At 45.6% G+C, this 19907-nt stretch overlaps 1 protein-coding gene across 3 annotated transcripts in view; it reads right to left on the reverse strand.

The window, feature by feature from the left end:
- The window catches only part of SVOPL (SVOP like), a 51479-nt gene that overhangs the window by 19936 nt on the left and 11636 nt on the right, over positions 1-19907 (reverse strand). For all 3 annotated transcript variants that reach the window (XM_023745310.1, XM_023745309.1, XM_023745311.1), the window contains 8 exons: positions 19636-19699; positions 17269-17394; positions 16120-16248; positions 10785-10858; positions 8060-8265; positions 7085-7196; positions 5661-5742; positions 3048-3137 (listed from right to left, as the gene is read on the reverse strand). In XM_023745310.1, the coding sequence (XP_023601078.1) occupies positions 3048-3137; positions 5661-5742; positions 7085-7196; positions 8060-8265; positions 10785-10858; positions 16120-16248; positions 17269-17394; positions 19636-19699 (883 nt within the window). The remainder of the gene's footprint in view (positions 1-3047; positions 3138-5660; positions 5743-7084; positions 7197-8059; positions 8266-10784; positions 10859-16119; positions 16249-17268; positions 17395-19635; positions 19700-19907) is intronic.

Below are 19907 nucleotides of genomic sequence, written 5' to 3' on the forward strand. Positions count from 1 at the left end.
TTTGTTTTCAGCATGGTAGAAAAAAATTGCCTTTGGAAATCTCTTAAGTCACGGAAAATACAATAAACACAAACATATTTATGAACCACACTTGACATTGACAAAGACTCCTAGCTGTTAGGTTTGATCGAGCAATTGAATCGATACCCCTCCCCCCAGGAACTGACTTTCCAGGGCATTTCACTACGGACATTCCCTTTTGCTGAGACCACACTTTACTTGCTGAGACCACATTCCATTATCTCTCCCCTTCAGACCTGCACAGAGAATTCCCCGCCCAGAAAAAGCCCGCCAAAAGTCCTTTAAACACCGCTGACTCCCATCACTGGGTTCTGGAGCCATCCAGGCTCAGCCACCTGGCGTGCGTTTGATCGAATAAATTCGTGATCCCTCACCATTCTGGCCTCATGCGTTCCCCCTTCGGCGACCTAACACTAGCCAGGCTCCTCTGAGCCTCTTCTCACCTAGGCCTCAATCCTGGTCTATAAAGACTTGAATAAACACTAACATAGTTCCTAATAGTTCAAGGCCACATCCCTAGGATAACTCTAGCCCCCCTTAAAGTGCCTACTGGAGATGACTCGGGCTGCCACAAGAATTTGCTGTCTGTCCAGGGACACCTGAATGTACGGCTCCTGTCTGGGTCTCGCATGGACCAAGCTCCCTTCTTGCTTTCTGCAATTTCTCACCTCCCTGACTCTACAGATCCTGCCATCCTAGTTCCCCATCCTCTCTTTAAAACACCAGTCACCTCTGGACACATCAAAGTTGAATTCAGTTCACACTGGACTCTTTTCCCTATGACAGCACATTTACTGATCAAAAGTTGTCCTAACCACTTTAACTAGTTCCCAAGTTTATCCCTGTACAGTTCCTCAATAAGTTTATGTCTATTTATGGAAATAGAAACTGAATGTTATCATTCCTTCCCGTTAACTTGTGAAGCTCTGTGAACCATCTTCTGCATTGACGGACTGGGTTTTCATGCTTTTGGAGAAAAGGTATTTGATAAGACAAGAAAATCATAGCTCGTCTGTGACGATTCAATTAGAGTTTTTTTTTTGAGACCCTTGAAAGATTAAGGTTTGTCTTTCATCCTTATCTATGATAAATTTTTTTCTGTGCAGAAATTTAAAATTTTTAGATAGTCTTTTCCTATATCTTTACCCTATAAGAGAAAGGGTTTTTCTAGAATTCTGAAATCTCCCTTTTCATGTGAATAGTACATGGCGATGTGAAATTAAGAGTCTTATTATAAACTTGTTCCACCCTTGTCTGCTGCCCATCCCCCAAATCACTATCTATATAAGCAACCAGAGCATTCTTTTAAAATGCAAAACTGATTGTGTCCCTCACCACTTAAAACCCTTAAATTATTTCCCATTACTCCTGAGGGACAATATCCAAAGTCCTCAACACATCTGTAAGGGACATTCTCCCCTGCACGTCCCTCCACTTTGCTCACCAAAGCCAGTTCCTATTCCTGGAACAACCAATATCTGTCCCATCTCTGGGTCTTTGTATCAGCTGCCATCCTACTTGAAATGCTATTTCCCTTTACAAGTTGTCAACTCTTCATACTTCGGTCTCAACTACCACCATGCTAATTTCAAGCTGCAATGTGACAGCAACCAGATTACCACGTGATACTAACAAATAAATAGAACTAGAATGATGCCAGGCATAGGGTAAGTGTGCAGGAAGTGCTGATTGAATGTAGAACTGAGATAAAAGAAATTCTATTCTATAATTGAGTCCTTTGTGGTGGTCTAACTGGCAAACTGTATGAGGGCATCTAGAAGTTGTAGGGAATTCCTCCAAAAACAGCTTGTCAAATGAGTCACCACAATAGGTTCTTAAGTGAAGAAACCCTGATTCCTAACAAAGAGACTCTGTGTATCCAGCTTTCTTTGAATCCTGAGAGGCTATATGATTTCAGTGAGGAGCAGCACAGAGCTGCTCAAGAGACAGCCGAGAGCTCTGGAAGGCTGTAGGAGGGGCCAGAGAAGAGCTAGTTCAGGCGGCGTTTGGTAGAGTTTGAACTTTGAGGGGTGATGAGATTGAGGGGATGAGACTGGAGATGGTGCGACTGCCACACCATTGGTGACAACAGGAGTGAGGCAGGCAAAGAGGATTTTGAAAGGTTTTGCTGGGAGTTACGAATGCACTTCCCCATGGACACCCCTTTAAGGGGCTTTTGTAAAGATTTAAAATGTTTTCAGTGCTTTGATAGGATGCTGGACTGAGTTTCTTTTGATGTGGCACCATGTTAAGCCTGGCCACGAAAAACAGTCTTACTTGTGTTACCCAGACCCTATAGTCCCCACAGCTACGCGGCCATGCCTAGAGGGGCCTAGAACACAAAACTTGGGGTGAAGTCCAAGGATACATACATGCAGGAAGGACCTCAACCATCTATAGCAGGACCCGCAGGCCTGACTCCGCTGAACCTAGGCATGCCCGGCAAGGCACCTGACTTCTTGCCATTTCCCAGAATAAGTGGGAAGGCGGTGCCTGATCTACTGGTAAGGGGCCTGTACTGGTCCCGTCTACATTTGTTGAGGCTTTAATACTTGTAATCAAATCTCCCCTTTTCTACTTTCTTGGACTATATAACCCATAACTCCTATTATTCTATACCTGGATTTGCCCCAGCCTGTGTCTGATTTGCCTGAGCACTGGACCTCCCGTGTCCAAGGCCACCTCCCAGCACCTCGGCTCTGTTGTTCAATTGCACCCCAGGTAGAGCTCATTGTCATCCAACTGCACAAGCCCCTAGTATCACCCATTTCTTCGGCATCCTCCCCCAACAGCACCAACAAAACCCAAACCCTGCTCGCGATGCAACACCTGCATGGGACTGGTGGGAGCTTGGGCAGTATTGAGCTTCCGTCCCTATCCAAATTCACCAAACAGTGAACAACGGCATCTCAAGAAAACTCCTCGAGTAAACAGAAATCCTGGTTACACCCTTACCCCAAAGGGACCCGGTCCCTCTTTACCCACCTCCCTTAAGCCCACCCGCCTGCAGAGACTCCTGGGTGTACCTGGGATATAAATGGTGCCACCATTGCTCCAATGCGACACAGAGAGCCGCTGGTCCCCATCCCCAAAGCGCGCATGGTGGTGGGGTAGACCTGGAGGGAGAGCACAGAGCACCAGTTAGTCCAGGCCTCTTCCTTCTCGCCTGCCCTTCCCTCCCCGGGTCAGGCTTTGGTGTCTACAGGGGTGGGCAAAAGCAGGAAATTACCAGCCCTCATTACCTCAAAGATAAATCATAAGTAAGGATACTACTACTAATAATAATACAATAATTAATAACTAATAATACAAGAATAAACTGAGGTTAGCATACTCACAACTGAAAACCTACTTTTGTCTGCACCTGTACATTAAATACCAAATATTCTATATAGGACATAGAAGACATTCATTTTCTCAGGTACACTACTTTGAATTTTTAAACTTTATAACTATCACAAAAAGAATAAGCACTTAGAAATTATCCTTTAAGTGAGCAAATTCCTAACTCTGTATTTTTTTATGTCTTTTTATTGATTTCGGAGAGGAAGGGAGAGGGAGAAAGAGATAGAAACATCAATGATAAGAGAGAATCATTTATTGGCTGCCTCCTGCACACCCCATACTGGGATCGAGCCCACAACCCAGGCATGTGCCCTTGACCAGAATCAAACCTGGAACCCTTCAGTCTGCAGGCCGATGCTCTATCTACTGAGCCAAATCAGCTAGGGCCAAACTATATGTTTAATTGAATATTCAAAATATAATTTTAAAAAAGCAAGCTCTGGAATCAGATAGATTTCCACTTTAGAGCTAAAATGCATAAGGGTGGTTCTACTGAAGGAAAATATTTCCCAAGTAGTGATTCAATGAAACCTTAAAGAAACAGTGCCATCTGAAAGGTCACTGGTTCGATTCCCAGTTAGGGCACATGCCCAGGTTGTGGGTTCGAGTACATGCAGGAGGAGGTCTATCAATGTTTCTCTCTCATCATTGTTTTTCTCTTTCTCTCTCTCTCTCTCTCTCTCTCTCTCTCTCTCTCTCTCTCTCTTTCTCTTTCCCTCCCTCCCTCTCCTTCCTTTCTCTAAAATCAATAAAAACATATTTAAAAAAGAGACAGTGCTAGATACATGCTACATCCTCACTATGTTCTCACTGCAAAATCTTATGACGTAATCTACTTTCTTTCTGCAACTTTCTTACATTTATAGTAAAACCTCATTAAACTGTACTTAATTCAGAATTCTTATAGGAAGGGGCAAAAGTTGAATAAGAAAGCAAATGTTATGTAACAAATGAGATTATAGGGAGAATATTTAAAAGGGTGGTTTTTAAAAACTGGAGAATTTTCTCTCAATACTATACAACACTCAAAAAACAGTTTTTTTATTTTTCATAAAAAAAAGGAGGCGGTCTTTTTTTTAGGCCTTTTTTTTTAGCCCCCCCCCTGTCAAGGGAAAAACAAAAATCCAAAATGAACAAAAAAAAAAAAAAAAAATAGTCTCCGTCGACAATAATCTTCCCGGGGGGGGGGGGGGGTCCCAGGGGAGCTTGCTTGCTTTTTCTAGAAAATGAGGCTGCCGACTGGACCTGAAAATAACGGATTTGGATACATGGTGATGTTTTCTCTATATAATATTAATAAAGTCTTTTGTTCAGGTTTTGACAATTCTTGGAGATAGAATAATAGATGATTTTTAAAATAAGTATCAGAAAAAAAAATACTTAGAAAGGACCTTTAAATGAAAACATTCCAAAATGTTAATCTGAACATTGCAAATATAGCTTTAGAAGCAGAGCATATTACACACTGATTCTAAATTCACAAAATCATTTTAGAAGATGTTGTTAATGGAATTAATGAAGTGTCTGTATATGCCAAATATCTCATCATTTCCTATTTTTGTCTGGGTGGGGAGAATATTTCCCTGTGGCTCTCATGTCTGACACGTCACGTCTGTAATCTGAACAGCATTCACATTTCCAGCAATGGCGACAAAGGCAGTTTACCAGTCCCGACAGCACTTCTTTCTCCAGCTCACTGAAGGACAAAACCAGTTAAGTTTCCTCCCCAGAAACTGCTCATTTCTAGGGATATTAGCTCTTTAAAGTGAGGGTTAATGAGAGGAGCCTCTAGCTCCCTCAGGCAGGGCCTTGCATATAGTAGGTGTATCAATTCAGTAAATTCAGAAAGACTATTACTATTGAATTTCAATGTAAGCTACATGCAGCAAATGACAGATGAAGGGGGTGTGACCTTTCAAAGGAATAAAGGTGAAAAATACATCCCAATTTCAAAAAGAGGGAAATCGGGAGTTCTACATTTTAACAGCAACATGCAGCTAGGGCCCTATTCTCTGAAAGCATGGTGCTAGGCCAGGGGGTTGTGTCTTACATGAATGCTATCTAGGGAGAAGGGAGGAGGTCCTATCTTTCTTCTCAGACACTGGCTTGCACTAGACTCAGGGAGCAGGGGAAACTCGCTATCAAATCAACCTTCTGGCATCATTGTAATGGGATGTTTTTAGAAAATCATCAAAAGTCAACAGAAGCCAGGGATGCGTTACCTATGGATGGACATCCTTTCTCAGTAGCTCAGCTTACACCCCCTGAAGAAACCAACCCTTCCCCAAACTAACCTCAGCGGTGTAAATGTAGATGGTGTTGAAGTTGGCAGCCACCAAAGCCCTCAGCATAAAGAGGAAGCCGATGAGGCCGGCACTAGGGAACAGGAAGCAAGAGAAAGGTTACCAAAGGCAACGCGCAGTGTCTTCCATGGCCCCGGCCAAGTGTGTTACAGATGCCCTCACCCACCCACAGATGACCAGCTGCCCGGTGAGGGGTCCTAAAGCAGATGCCCGACTTGAACCTTCAATCCTGCTCCCTGACCTCTCCACTCCCCAAAGTGTGCCATTCTAGCCTGGCCCCCACTCCCCTAAAATGGTGAAGATAGTTTGCAGAGTAAGTGGTTTATATTATAACTGAGGCCACTCTGGGGCGGCAAATTAAAAGTTAAATGAATTTTCACACCACAGGTATGTGTTGTTTTATGTTATGTTATATATGACTAAACTATCTTGACTTATAGTCAGGATAATTTGTTAACAACGAGAGTCCCATTTCTCCAGGAAGCTTGATATAAAGATCCTAAATATGTTGGTGAGTGAAGTGAGTACAGTGGGGCCTTGACTTACGAGTTTAATTCGTTCTGAGACCGAGCTCGTTAAGGCGCTCGTTAAAGAGCTCATTAACTCAAATTACTCTATCAACTCAATGCAAAAAATCAGCCGAGAGACAGCTGGTATCTCAAAAAACTCGTTAGTTGGGACACTCGTAAGTCAAGGCCCCACTGTAGTCCCATAGTGGCACCCATATCCTGTGATAGCTGAAGAGGGGCCGGGTCAGTGGGAAGAGGGAGGTGCCAGCATAGATGCCAGGTAAGATCATTCTAGACCAGACGTGGGCAAACTACAGCCCGCGGGCTGGATCCGGCCCGTTTGAAATGAATAAAACTAAAAAAAAAAAAAAGACCGTACCCTTTTATGTAATGATGTTTACTTTGAATTTATATTAGTTCACACAAACACTCCATCCATGCTTTTGTTCCGGCCCTCCGGTCCAGTTTAAGAACCCATTGTGGCCCTCGAGTCAAAAAGTTTGCCCACCCCTGTTCTAGACAAACAAGCAGCCATTCTCTACTCTCCTGGTGAAAGAGACTTGACCCTGACCTCCCAATAAACACTATGGGTAGAACCATGGTCGACAAACTGCGGCTCGCGAGCCACATGAGTCTCTTTGGCCCCTTCAGTGTGGCTCTTCCACAAAATACCACGTGCGAGCGCGCACATACAGTGCAATTGAAACTTCGTGGCCCATGCGCAGAAGTTGGTATTTTGTGGAAGAGCCACACTGAAGGGGCCAAAGAGCCACATGTGGCTCTCGAGCTGCGGTTTGCCGAGCCACAGTTTGCCGAGCCACAGTTTGCCGACCACTGGGTTAGAAGATACCATCTTAAAACCACTGCAAAAACTCGATTATTTTGAAGCAACCCGAGAGAAAATACCTTGAAGTGCAAATATTGAGGAGAAGGAAGAATAAAGCTGTGCAGCCCATGGTGATAGACAGGCTCAGCCGTCTGCCCAGGAAATTAATGCCCAGGATGTTCAGAGGATTCACTAGAAAGCAAACGACAAAGACCATTTCTGGAACCTTGGGCGGGCGGCATGGGTTCCTCCTCATTTCAGGAAGAAGCAGCTTCACAAATTGTGTGCGTGTTCCAGCCGAGACCCTCACACTGTCATCAGCCTTCAACATACTTTCCCCACGTGGGTCCAAGAATGACAAACACTGGTGTGTATCAAGGATTTTTTCATGTCCAGGGTGCTTACCATGTAGGTGTGTTGTAAATTGCCTACTTGCTAGGCCTATATTTTAAATGTATATGGTTTTTCATCAAATTCAAGGTGTCACTGAAATTTAAGTACCGTTATTACCATTATTTTATGTCTACTAAGACAGAAACAGTACTGCAAATTAAAATCTAACACGCCATTGTAAGATGCATCCCAATTTCAGAGATGTTAAAATGTGAAGAAAGCCTGGCCAGCGTGGCTTAGTGGTCGACCTATGAACCAGAGGTCACGGTTCGATTCCCAGTCAGGGCACGTGGCCAGGTTTGGGCTCATCTGCCCTGTGCGTGGTGTGCAAGAGGCAGCCAATCAGTGATTCTCATCACTGATGTTTCTCTCTCTCCCTTCTCTGAAATCAATAAAAAAAAAATATATTTTTTTAAATGTGAAGAAAAAAATACATCTTAAAATGGACAGGATTTCGTAATTCAAAGCTCGGCTCCTCCAGACTTCTCCCCACCCCGAACCACACGGGCGGGCGGCTGTCAGCGGGGTCCCACGATCCCGAATCATGCTCAGTTCTGCCAGGCAGGAGCCACGTCTACGGAGGGTCACACTTCTCCCCTCTGGGCTGAGCTGCCTGTCCCTGACCCGAAACAGAGAGAGGCTCGATACGTAGAGACACTTACGGGCAATTTCACCAACGGTGCTGATAATCATGGTCCGGTAGTCGGAGGGGGCAAACATGTGGCAGTAGCAGGGGCTCTGGCTCTCCTCTGAGACGCCCACGCTCACCATCGCCTCGGACTCGGACCTCGAACCACAGACCAGGTCCCGCTCCAGAAGCTCGGTGCTGGCCAGGATGACCCCGTAGTAGGCGAAAGAGATGCCCAGCCTGGGAGTGAGAAAAGATGGACATGAGAAAAGCGGGTGCCACCAAGAGCTGCAGGGAGACGTGAGAGGGCTTCGGGTGGAAGGCTGGGGGTAGGAGGTTGGGTGGGGGGGCCGGGAAAACCCCCCGGCTCACATATCTGGGGGTTGGAGGCCACACCGTGGAAACAGATTTGCAAGAGCAGGAGGAGCCGGGTTAGCCGGACCCACAGGCCCGGTGAAGGAGTTGGAAGCCTAGATTCGTTTTCTGTCGCTGCTGTAACGAGTTAGCATAACTTTGTGGCTTAAAACAACACACGTCCAGCATCTCGCAGTTCTGGAGGTCAGAAGCGCTATGGGTCTGGCTCACGCTCTGCTCCAAGTCTCAGAGGCAAACGTGCAAGCGTAGGCGGGTCCTAGGCCTTTCTGGGGGGGAGAATCCATTTTCCAAGCTCACCCAGACGGTTGGCAGAATTCAGCCCCGAGGGGCCGGAGAACTCATACCTGTTTCCTCGCTGGCTGTGGACCAGTTGTTCTCAGCTTCTGCCTGCTTCCCTCACTCCCTGTCTTCAAAGCCAGCAGCATGGGGCCGAGACCTTCTCATGCTTCGAGTCTCTCTGTCCTCTCCTCCTGCCTCTTCTGTTTTCTCTTCTCCAGCTCTCTGCCCAGCTGGAGAAACTTCTCTACTTTTAAGGACGCAAGTGATTCGATGGGGCCCACCTGCCGAATCCGAATCATCTCCCTGTGTTAAGGCCCGTGATCTTAATTACATCTTCTCAGCCTCTTCACATCAGCACCGGAGTTGGTGTTTGATTGCATCAGCAGGAGTTGGGGTCATCGTGGGGTCACTTTAGAATTCTGCCTATTACTAAGGGTCTTTAACAAGTTATGATGAGCCACAGATGGTTTTTGTGTTTGCTTTATATTTTCTCTCCATTCTTTACTAGATGTCTTTGATGAGATATAAAAATAACATACAGAAAAGTTCATCTATCAAAGTCAAGAAAAAAAAAATATCAGCCTCCCGGTTTTTCAGAAATGGTTGCAAAAGCCAGCTGAAAAAAAACACGTGGGGACAATCAGCGGAAACCATGTATGTTCTGGGTGTTGGATGATAGTAACCTGAAGATCATTACTCTTGTCAGTGTGATTATAGGATTGCAGACATCTAAGAAAATGCCCTCAAGTAGTTGAGCCTTAATGACATATCTGGGGATGAAATGTCAGAAGCCTGGGGCTTGCTTGGAAACACTTCAGCACAGGAGAATGTAGCTGAGGCTAATAAGGGTGAATATCCATGACCGTCAGATCTGGGTGATGAGCGAATCCAAGTTCATCCTGGTATCCTCTCTACTTACGCGTGTGTTTGGAAATTTTCATAATTAAATATTTAAAAAGAAAACAGTCAAAATGTCTCCCCTTGTTATTAAAGTCGATCGCTTTAATTTGGCTGATTTCCAAATATTAACAGTATTTTAAAATTTTTAAAGTGTCAAGGGGAGACATAGCAACCTATTAATAATGATTATATCAGAAGAAGGCAGATAGACGACCATTTTCCTGAATTCAAATCCCAAGGATTCATTTTGCCTATTTTCTATCTTTAAATAAGTGGGATCACAGCATATGTATTATGGGCATCTGGCTTCCTTTGCTCGTTATTACTTTGTGAGATTCAGCTGTGTCGAGTGTTGACTCCTGGTTTTCTCATCTTCATTATTGTACAGTATTTCACTTTATGAATCTAACACAATTTACCCATTATGTCGTTGATGGACATGTGGGTTGTTTGTAGTTTGGGCCTGTGACAAATAAAATAATTCGATGGACATTCATGTAAATGTCTTTTGGTGAATGTATGTATTCACTTCTGTTGGGTATAAGCCTAGGAGGGGAATTGCTGAGCCATAGGATATGCATATTTTCAACTGTCATAGATTTTTCCAAACAGTTCTCCAAAGTGGTTGTACTAACTTGAACTCTAATCAGCAGTGAATGCAACGGTTCCTGTTACCTTACATCCACCCAACACTTGGTACAGTCAGTCTTTAACTTTGGCATGTAGGTGGATTTGTAGTGGTGAACCAGACTTCAAAGGGTTAGAAAGTGAGGTCCTATGTTGAGATGAAAAAATAAAAAAAACTGTGGACAATTAGGATTCTTTTCTTTCTCTCTTTCTTTTAAATTGTTATTTTACTTACTTCTTTGGTTGGTGGTATTAGTAAAAATAAGAGATTGCTGGGATCTTTCTTGTGTTTTTCTCCCCAGTAGCATTCAGAGTGGATTTACTTTAGTAGGATTTCTATAAAACTCATTTTGATATAATTACCTTTTTAAAATCCTCAACCTATGATAGGTTTTTTAATTGATTTTTTTTTTTAGAGAGAGACAGAGAGAGGGAGGGGAAAAGAGAGAGAGAGAAACATCAGTTGGTTGTCTTCTATATGTGCCCTGACCAGGAATCGAACCCGCAACCTTTTGGTGCACAAGAAGATACTGCAACCAATGAGCCATCAGCCAGGGCTGAAGTAACTACATTCCTACCATATGACCCAGATCTGTAATGTGGTCCGCAAATATTTAGCATCCAACAGGTCTGCAAACCTTCCTCTTTTATCCTAGGGTAGTGAAAAGAGAGAAACAGAATAGATTCAGTGGGTTAAGGACAAGCAAAGATGCCGCTAATATTTTAGATATTAAATATGAATAAAATATTTTAAAACAAGGACAACATGGGATGTGGGGAGGTGAAATAACCACTGAATTCCTATAAGCACAGCCCACCCAAACCCATAATCATTTTTAACACATGCATCCCAGCCAATCAGACTTTGCATACTGTTTTCATTGGCAGGTACCCGAACTCGTGGAATTTATGATTAACACTTTCTCCTCCTCTTCTCACCGGAGCTGGCGAGGGGTGTGGTAGAAAATAGGAGGAAACATGAAAACAACCGTAAAACTGATGGGATATTCTTTATTATTAACATTAAAATGAAAAACCTAACATTTACAAAGTGTCTGGGGCTTTTATAAGGAAAAAAGTCATAAATTTTAAAAGAGGGTAGAACACCCGATTTCTTTTTGTGTCTTTAGGGTAATTAGCAAAAGTTCTTATCCACAGTCAGTACCTGTTAAATACTTTTGCATACAAATAAGTGAGGATGAGTATTATTGACAGTCATGGATTTTATGTAAAGTTAGGAAAGCTTTGGGGGTTCTCAGCTAAAACCAATTACTCTTCTCTCACAAATAGACCTGGCATCACAGGACTCTTGAGAGAGACCAGGAGTGTGGTCGGGAGTCCAGGATTTTGTTCTCTCTCTCTCTCTCTCTCTCTCTCTCTCTCTCTCTCTCTCTCTCTTTGTTACTCCTCACCCGAGGATATTTTTCCATTAATTTTTAGGGAGAGTGGAAAGGAGAGGGAGAGACAGAGAAAAACATCGATGTGAGAAAGACACATCAATTGGTTGCCTCCTGCACGTACCCCGACCAGGGCCAGGGAACCTGCAACCAAGGTACATGCCCTTTACCGGAATCGAACCCAGGACCCTTCAGTCTGTGGGCCGACACTCTATCCACTGAGCCAAACCAGCTAGGGCTCTCGCTCGCTCGCTCTCTCTCTCTCTCTCTCTCTCTCTCTCTCTGATCTCAGAGGGAAGAAGGGAGAGGGAAAGAGAGATAGAAACATGAATGATGAGAGAGAATTATCAATCGGCCGCCCCCCCCCCCCCCACACACACACACACACACACATCCCCACCAGGAATCGAACTGTGACCTCCCGGTTCCTAGGTCGACACTCAGCCACTGAGCCACACCTGCCTACAGAAAGAGCTTGAAGGAATTCAGAGGTCTTTTGCTCCAGGGACCTGGAGGTTATTGTGGGTGGAGTGAAGCAACTGACACTTCACCTCCATCAGCTTTACATATTGGAGCTCTGGCTACTCATCACTGAAAACCTCTGATCTAGGCCTATCTTCCCTTTGGCCAACACAGATTATGTAGCCCAGAGAGGTTAAGCGACTTGCCCAAGATCACACAGCTGTGTGAAGGCAGAGCCAGCCTGGAATCCAGGTCTCCAGAGCACCAGTCCTGAGCACTGGCCATCTAACTATCTGCTATTCCCCTTGGTTTAGATATGACTATGGTCCCCTACCTCCTCAAGTTTGTTGGAGATTCAAAAAGCTAGTCTTATAGTATCCCAATGAGTCATAAGTTTTATCCTAATAAAGTTATTGGGTGAGGAACCCTTGGCTACAATCCAAATGGGTGGACTCATCCAGCGCATCCATGGCGTGGCCCTTCCTCAAACAGACCCAAGGCCTTTCATCTCAGTGTCTGGAGTGAAGCTGTCGAGTCTCCACAGCCCATGGCATCTTGCCCAGCCTCCTCCACGTGGCTTCTGACAGCAGCCGCGTGACCAAACCCACCTCACATCCCTGCCTCTGGTCTCGGCTCACACCATTCCTCCTGCCTGTGGTGGCCTCTTCCCTCTTTTCATTGCTCCATTTATGCCCCACCAATGCCTGAAGGTGGCTTGCTGTGTCTCACAGTCTCCTCTCTGCCCGGATCCTACATGCACCCAGTCACCTGCACAGCTCACCTGGTTCTAAGTGTTTGGCTCCGTTGTTATTGACTCTTTCCCATGTAAGTCTCCTCTCTCTAACCAGATTGTAAAAGGCAGGTTCTACTGCTTGTATCTGCAGCCACAGAGCCTCGCACCACAGATGAGTGAGGAGGACAAGATCATTTGATGGATGGGCTACGAGCTGGAGGCACAGAAGGAATGCGGAAGGAAGGAGTGGGGAGGAGAAAGGAGAGGGATGTAAGAGGGGGTGGAGGATGGAGAGTACTGAGAATATAGAGGGGGTGGAGGAGGACGGTGGTTGTTATGGGACTCGTGTCCCCCAAAGTCTATGTTGAAGTTCTAACCCCTAGAATGTGACTGTATTTGGAGATAAGGCTTTTTTTAAATTAATTATTTTTTTAGAGAGAGAGAGAGGAAGGGAGAGGGGGAGAGAGAAACCTCGATGGGAGCACAAAATATCAATCGGCTGTAGGTGCATGGGAGGACACCCACACCGGCCACAGCTAGAGATAAGGCCTTAAACGAAGTAATTAAGTTAAAAGGAAGTCATTAGGGTGGACCATAATCCAATGTGACTGATGTCCTTATAAAAAGAGATCAGGACACAGACACACAGAGAGAAGATGATATAAGGATACCAGGAGAAGACAGCCTCCACAAGCTGAGGAAAGGGGTCTCAGAAGAATATATATATATGGTCAATGAGAGCACATGTGTGGGTTTTCTCTGTTAGGGACAGGAAAGGCATGTGTTTTATTTATTTATATCCCAAGAGCTACCATAATGTTTGTCACATAATAGGCTTTTATAAATATTTGTAGAATAAGTGAATAAAAGCAGGTCAGCCATATCTTCTCCACATCCCTAGTACACTAAGTCTTGTTTCAATCCAACCCATCCCCATTCCTAAGGTGGGTGTTATCTCTCTGCCTGAGTAACACAGAGATAGTAGATCAATACCTACTAATACCTACTCTTCAAATAGTACCTCAGGATTTTTTTTCTTTTTTATTAACTAGAGGCCTGGGCTGCGCCCTCTTGCAGTCTGGAACACCCAGGGATTGGGCCTAAGCCGGCAGTCAGACATTCCTCTCGCAGTCTGGGGCTCTCGGAGTCCAGGACCCCTCGCTCCTTACCACCGCCTGCAGTGGAGGCAGAAGAGGCTCCCGCCACCGCCACTGCGCACACCAGCTGTGAACCCGGCTTCTGGCTGAGCAGCGCTCTCCCTGTGGGAGCACACTGACCACCAGGGGGCAGCTCCTGCATTGAGTGTCTGCCCCCTGGTGGTCAGAGCGCATCATAGCAACTGGTTGTTCTGCTGTTTGGTTGATTTACATATTAGGGTTTTATTATATAGGATTTAAGAAAACATCCTTTTGAAGTACACACAGAACATTAATAAAAAGTCACTATGTAGCCCAGCTGGTGTGGCTCAGGGGTTGAGCATCGACCTATGAACCAGGAGGTAATGGTTCGATTCCCGGTCAGGGCACATATCCAGGTTGTGGGCTCAATCCCCAGTGTGGGGTGCAGGAGACAACCTAACAAAGATTCTCTCTCAGCATTGATGTTTCTATCTCCCTCTCCTTTCCTCTCTGAAATCAATTATATATATTTAAAAACATTATATAGAGAAAAAAAGGAAAGTCTCAATAAATCCCAAACAATTGATAATATCCTCTGAACAAAAAAGCAATTACACTAGAAACAAAGAATTAAAAAAGATTATTAACAGATAACTCATTGGTTAAAGAGAACTCATAATAGTTACAAAGTAAAAATAAAATTACTCTGTAACAAAACTTGCTAAATGTAGCTAAATAGTTGATTAAAATGAAAAATGACTGAAAATAAATAAGCAAAGTACTGAGCTCAAGAATCTAAAAGTTAGGAGAATATAAAAAGCCGAGGAAGAAAGCAAAATCAAGAGGAGAAACTAATGAGTCCACCAAAAAATCAATAAAGAGAGCACAACCAAAAGCAATCTTGCTCTTTAAAGTTTAATAAAACAGACAAACCTCTACTGAGACAGACCAAGAAAAAAGAGAAAGGCACAAACGATATTAAAAATTGAAAAAAATCTCACACAGATTTTTTTTTTGGAAACTCACAAGAGAACACTATGAACAGTTTCTATGAATAAATTTGAAAACCTAGATGAAGCGAACAATTTTCTACAATATATGCATTACCCAAATCGACTCAATTAAAAGTATTAAACATAAGTAGACTCTAATCCTTATGCAAATTTAAATTAGATTTTAAGACTTCTCCTTCGACTACCCCCTAACTTTCCCCTACCACTCACTTCAAAATAAATATTAGGTGTAAGTGCCTTGTAGGCAAGTTTTAGCAAACATTCAATGAGGTTCATTTCTGTCTTAAAGATACTATTGTTGAGGTGGCGGGACAGCTGAAGAAGGTGGGAGAGGTGAGGAAGGTGAAGAAGGCGGGAGAGGTGAGGAAGGGGAAGAAGGCAGAGAGGTGAGGAAGGTGAAGAAGGTGGGAGAGGTGAGGAAGGTGAAGAAGGCAGAGAGGTGAGGAAGGTGAAGAAGGCGGGAGAGATGAGGAAGGTGAAGAAGGCGGGAGAGGTGAGGAAGGGGAAGAAGGCGGGAGAGGTGAGGAAGGTGAAGAAGGTGGGAGAGATGAGGAAGGTGAAGAAGGCAGAGAGGTGAGGAAGGTGAAGAAGGCGGGAGTGATGAGGAAGGTGAAGAAGGCGGGAGAGGTGAGGAAGGTGAAGAAGGCAGAGAGGTGAGGAAGGGGAAGAAGGCAGAGAGGTGAGGAAGGTGAAGAAGGCAGAGAGGTGAGGAAGGTGAAGAAGGCAGAGAGGTGAGGAAGGTGAAGAAGGCAGAGAGGTGAGGAAGGTGAAGAAGGCAGAGAGGTGAGGAAGGGGAAGAAGGCAGAGAGGTGCAGGGGGTGAAGCGGGGGTCTGGGCTGGTGTGTGGAATGAATGCAGATTTCCCTGAGAGCCCTGAACCAGTAGAATTTAAACACCACATTTTGGTGTGTTTTTTAAAATCATTTAATGAAGTTTATAACTTTGATATCAAAATAAGACAAGGCCAGTACAAGAAAATTAAATATTAAATCAGTCTCTCACCTATAAAAATGATGCCAATCCTGTGACTACCTCGGCAAGGTAGGTGTTATTATACCCATTGTCGCTGTTCCCTCCTGGGGCAGAACTGGAGAGCTACGGCCCCCTTCCCGCTGGCCTTACACGACTAAGGGGATTTCCGGGTGGTCCCCACGCGGGGAGAAGACCTCCCTCTGGGCACTCACACTCACCAGGATGGGCTCCCCCAGCTGCCCCTCGGGCATGGCCGAGCGGTTCATCCTGGCGATGTGTTGCAGCGTAGCCAGGGCCGCCTGCGTGTTCCCGGTGGAGACATTGAACCGAGCAGATTCAGGGATGAACTGGGCACAGATGACAAAGAACAGAAGAGCGGCAGCTGCTATGAGCCCAGGGACACGACTGTCACCTCCATGTACTAACTACACCATCCCAGTTTCCAGTGGCGGAGAGGGTGTGGCCAGCGTAAAGGCACACAACACGCAGGCACGCTCTTGCATCCCGGGTTGACTTGGAACAAAAAAGGTTGCATTCTCCTTACCAGGGTGTCATCTTAGACAACAGCGGGCTGACACCAAACTTCATACCAACTTGGCTCAGCAGACTTGCTAATACAATGAAATTCTTGTCTAGTTGGTAAATACCCCCTCCGCGAGGCCCCCAGTGCCCCGTCACTGCTCTGCCACCCCAGGCCTCTGCAGGAATCCTAAGACCTCCCCACCATGCAACAGATCCCTGCAGACGGCGCCTCCAGCACCCACAGGGCCTCCTGAATGTCGAGGCCCATACCCCCCTGATGGGTTAGTACTTTGAGCACCACACTCGGCAACAGCACAGGTCTCCACTGAAGCTGGGACCTGGAGAATCAACGCGGCCTGCTCCCTGCCCCTCGTGCCTCACACCTAGTCCAGGCTGTTGGTGCTTCCTCAGGAAAACATGGCCCCAGGCAGCACCTCGCTCCCCATTCCCGCAGCCAATGGGCAGCTCAGCTCCTCCTCATCGCCCACCGGGAGTGTCCTGACACTTTCTAACTGCCTTTCTGCCCTCTGCTGCCCGGGCTCCACCCAGCCCTGAGCCAGCTTCCCAGCACAGAACCCCTCTCACACCCCCAGCGCCCCTTCCTAAGCTGGACAGGCCTGTCTCCCCCGCCTCCCCCAGCACCCCTCACCCCAGCCACCCAGCCTACCTGCTCTCCCCCAGACACATTCTGTGTGTTCACACCTTCAGAAGGGCCTTGCACATTAGCCCTTTCCACCAAGCTTACTGAGATGGATACTTAAATAAAGGAAGGAGGTGGGCAGGGGACCAGAAGGCCACTGGACCCCTGGAGGGAGGGAGGGAGGGAACCCAGTGAGCTTCCTCACCTTGAAGGCCAAGATGAGGACGATGCCAGGAATGGAGGCGATGCGGATGAGCCAGCGCCACCCGATGGTGGGGATGACCACAGAGGCCAGGCCGATGATGAGCAGGGAGCCCGCGAGCCAGAAAACCTGGGGCAAGAATGGAAGATGAAGTCCCTCCTCTCAAACCTGCTCCAGACTTCCTCCTCAGGAGCGGCCCTGTCCAGCATTTTACCGATGGAAGAGGGTGAGATGGAGAGAGGGTCTTTGACTGAGGAGCCCACATTCCTGTTCCCCTCAGGGCCTGGCTGACTGGGGGCAGGGACTTCACTGCTCATGGCTTTGTTTGATAGCCTGGGGGGGGGGGGACCCATAGGCAGAGGGTCAATAACGTCACCAAAGTTTTAAAGATCTGGGACCCCAGACACTGGCTTTTATTTTTTCAAGTAAATAATTCACTGGTTCAGAACTCAGGGTACAAAGGGGAACACTCTAAAAAGGTTTTCTTCTCCTCCTTCCCTGCCACCAATTTCTCTCCTCGGAAAGGACCTGTGTTCAGTTTGTTGCATATTCCCAAAGCTGTTCTAAATATATACAAGCTAATAAGAGTATAGCGTTGTGCTCTTCTCTTTTTTCACAAATGTTCACGTAGTATAACTAATGCTTACACTTTGCTTGTCACACTAAATATATAACTTGGAGATCATTTTATATCAATGAGTAACATGGCCGCCAATTACAACCAGGCCCCATTGGTCGGGAATTAGGATAATTCTGAATGTTCAGCCTGAACATTATTTCCACTCTAGAAGATGGAGAATAAATGATAATTCCATTCCACCTCACAGAGATGGAGAGAGGATAATATCATAAAAGATTCCTTGAGGGACTACTTAGGGGTGATTATTTTATCACCAAGGAATTCTACTACAAACATGCAAACAAGATTATTTCTGAAAGTGACAAGGTTACAAAAATAATAGTAATGTGATGGAGACTTGAGTGATCAGTTAGGGACAACCTTTCTGAAGAGACAGTGGGTATGAAGGGCAGTAACAAACCATTGCAGTGGGCCAGGGGACAGGTGATGTGGCATTGAAAAGGATTTTAACAATGAGATGGCAAAAAAATGTTTAACTCATGGATATGACACACATTTTGGAAGTCAAGGGGACAGGACTGATGGGCACTGTGGTTGAGGGCCCGTTATAGGGGACGGACCAGTAGGGCTTGGTAATTCATTGGATGGAAGGGAGGGGGAGGGAGGGGCCAGGGATGGTTCTTGAGTTTGTGGCTCAGATGACTGAAGAGATAGGATTTGCTATTAACTGAAAATAAATAAGAGTCTTCAGAGGAAGAAGAAGAGATTAGTTCTATGACTGTTGTATTTGAGGAGCATGTAGGATATTCAAGTTGCTATCAGGTAACTGGTCACCTGGGTCAGAAATTCAAGGAGGTGCTCCTGGTGGTAGATAAAGATTTTGAGGGGTCATACGCACATCGATAGCTAAAATCATTGGCGTAAATTAGATGACCCAAGGAGACCTGGAAAATAAGACAAGCAAGGAGAATACATAACCAGGAAGCATGCTAAGGACTGAGTGGCAGGTGCAAGAAGCAACCAATGAAATAATGTTAAATGTAAACCCCAACCCCCGAGTATTAAAAATGTGTGTGTCCACCTCAACAAAGATCAGAGGAAGAAATCTGGGCGGGGGGGATGGGGAATGTAAAGAATTATTTATTGTTTGTTAAGTTTCTAATTTGTTATTGTTGTTCTTACCTAAATTTAGTATCAGAAAAAATTCAAAGTAATTTAAAAGCAGTATCCTACTACTTTATTGCTGTCTTCTTCCTGGGACCTCTGAAAGGTCAGCGCTTTTGGACAAGGATGGCATCCAAGGCGGGACCAGGGCACCTAGGTTGCCGTGGCCTCTCATCAGTGGCTGGCAGGGCCTGAGGGGCTGGAGAGCATCCCAATCCTCTCCTGGGACAAATGGCTCGTCAGGGAGGTTGCAGCATGGCCTGGTCCCACAGGCAGGGGTCAGTGACAGACTTGCAGACACTAGTATCCTGGGAAGGGAGGTGAGATGCCCTAAAAGGGGTGGTGGCTATGTCCATCCTTAGAGAAAGTTCATTCCAGATGCGTTCCTGGGCTCCTGTCACTCCATGAGATCAGCCATTGCAGTGTTTCCGGCTGGGGAGGAAGGGGATTCTGTGCTCTAAATGCGGGTGACAGAGTCCTGGCTCAGGAAACCTCCGAACGGGGCCTCTGCGCCCCGCATTCCGAGCCACAGAGAGAGGACCTGCTCTAAGAGCAGTCAACCAGCCAGAAGGACACCTGGAACCCCGTGTTCTCTAGGTGCAGGAGAGAGTCCCCATTTACCTTACCTGGGACAAGGGGAGCATGTAGCCTCGGTATTTCGTGGGCAAAAATTCCGTCTTTATGATCAGCCTACACAGGAAGGGGAGAAAACATAATTTTTTTTTTTATAAAACCAAATAACTCATTTGAACAGTTACCATTTTTCTTGTCTCAGAGATAAAGACTGAGACAACATGGACATCCATCCTTGGGAAATGGTAAGGCGTGTGTCTATTGTTCTCAAAGAGTGCGTCTTTGGGCCCCTGACACCGAGGACGCTCCTAAAACCCTGTAACGT

The sequence above is a fragment of the Myotis lucifugus genome, unplaced genomic scaffold (genome assembly GCF_000147115.1).
Source record: "Myotis lucifugus unplaced genomic scaffold, Myoluc2.0 scaffold_532, whole genome shotgun sequence".
Taxonomy (NCBI): domain Eukaryota; kingdom Metazoa; phylum Chordata; class Mammalia; order Chiroptera; family Vespertilionidae; genus Myotis; species Myotis lucifugus.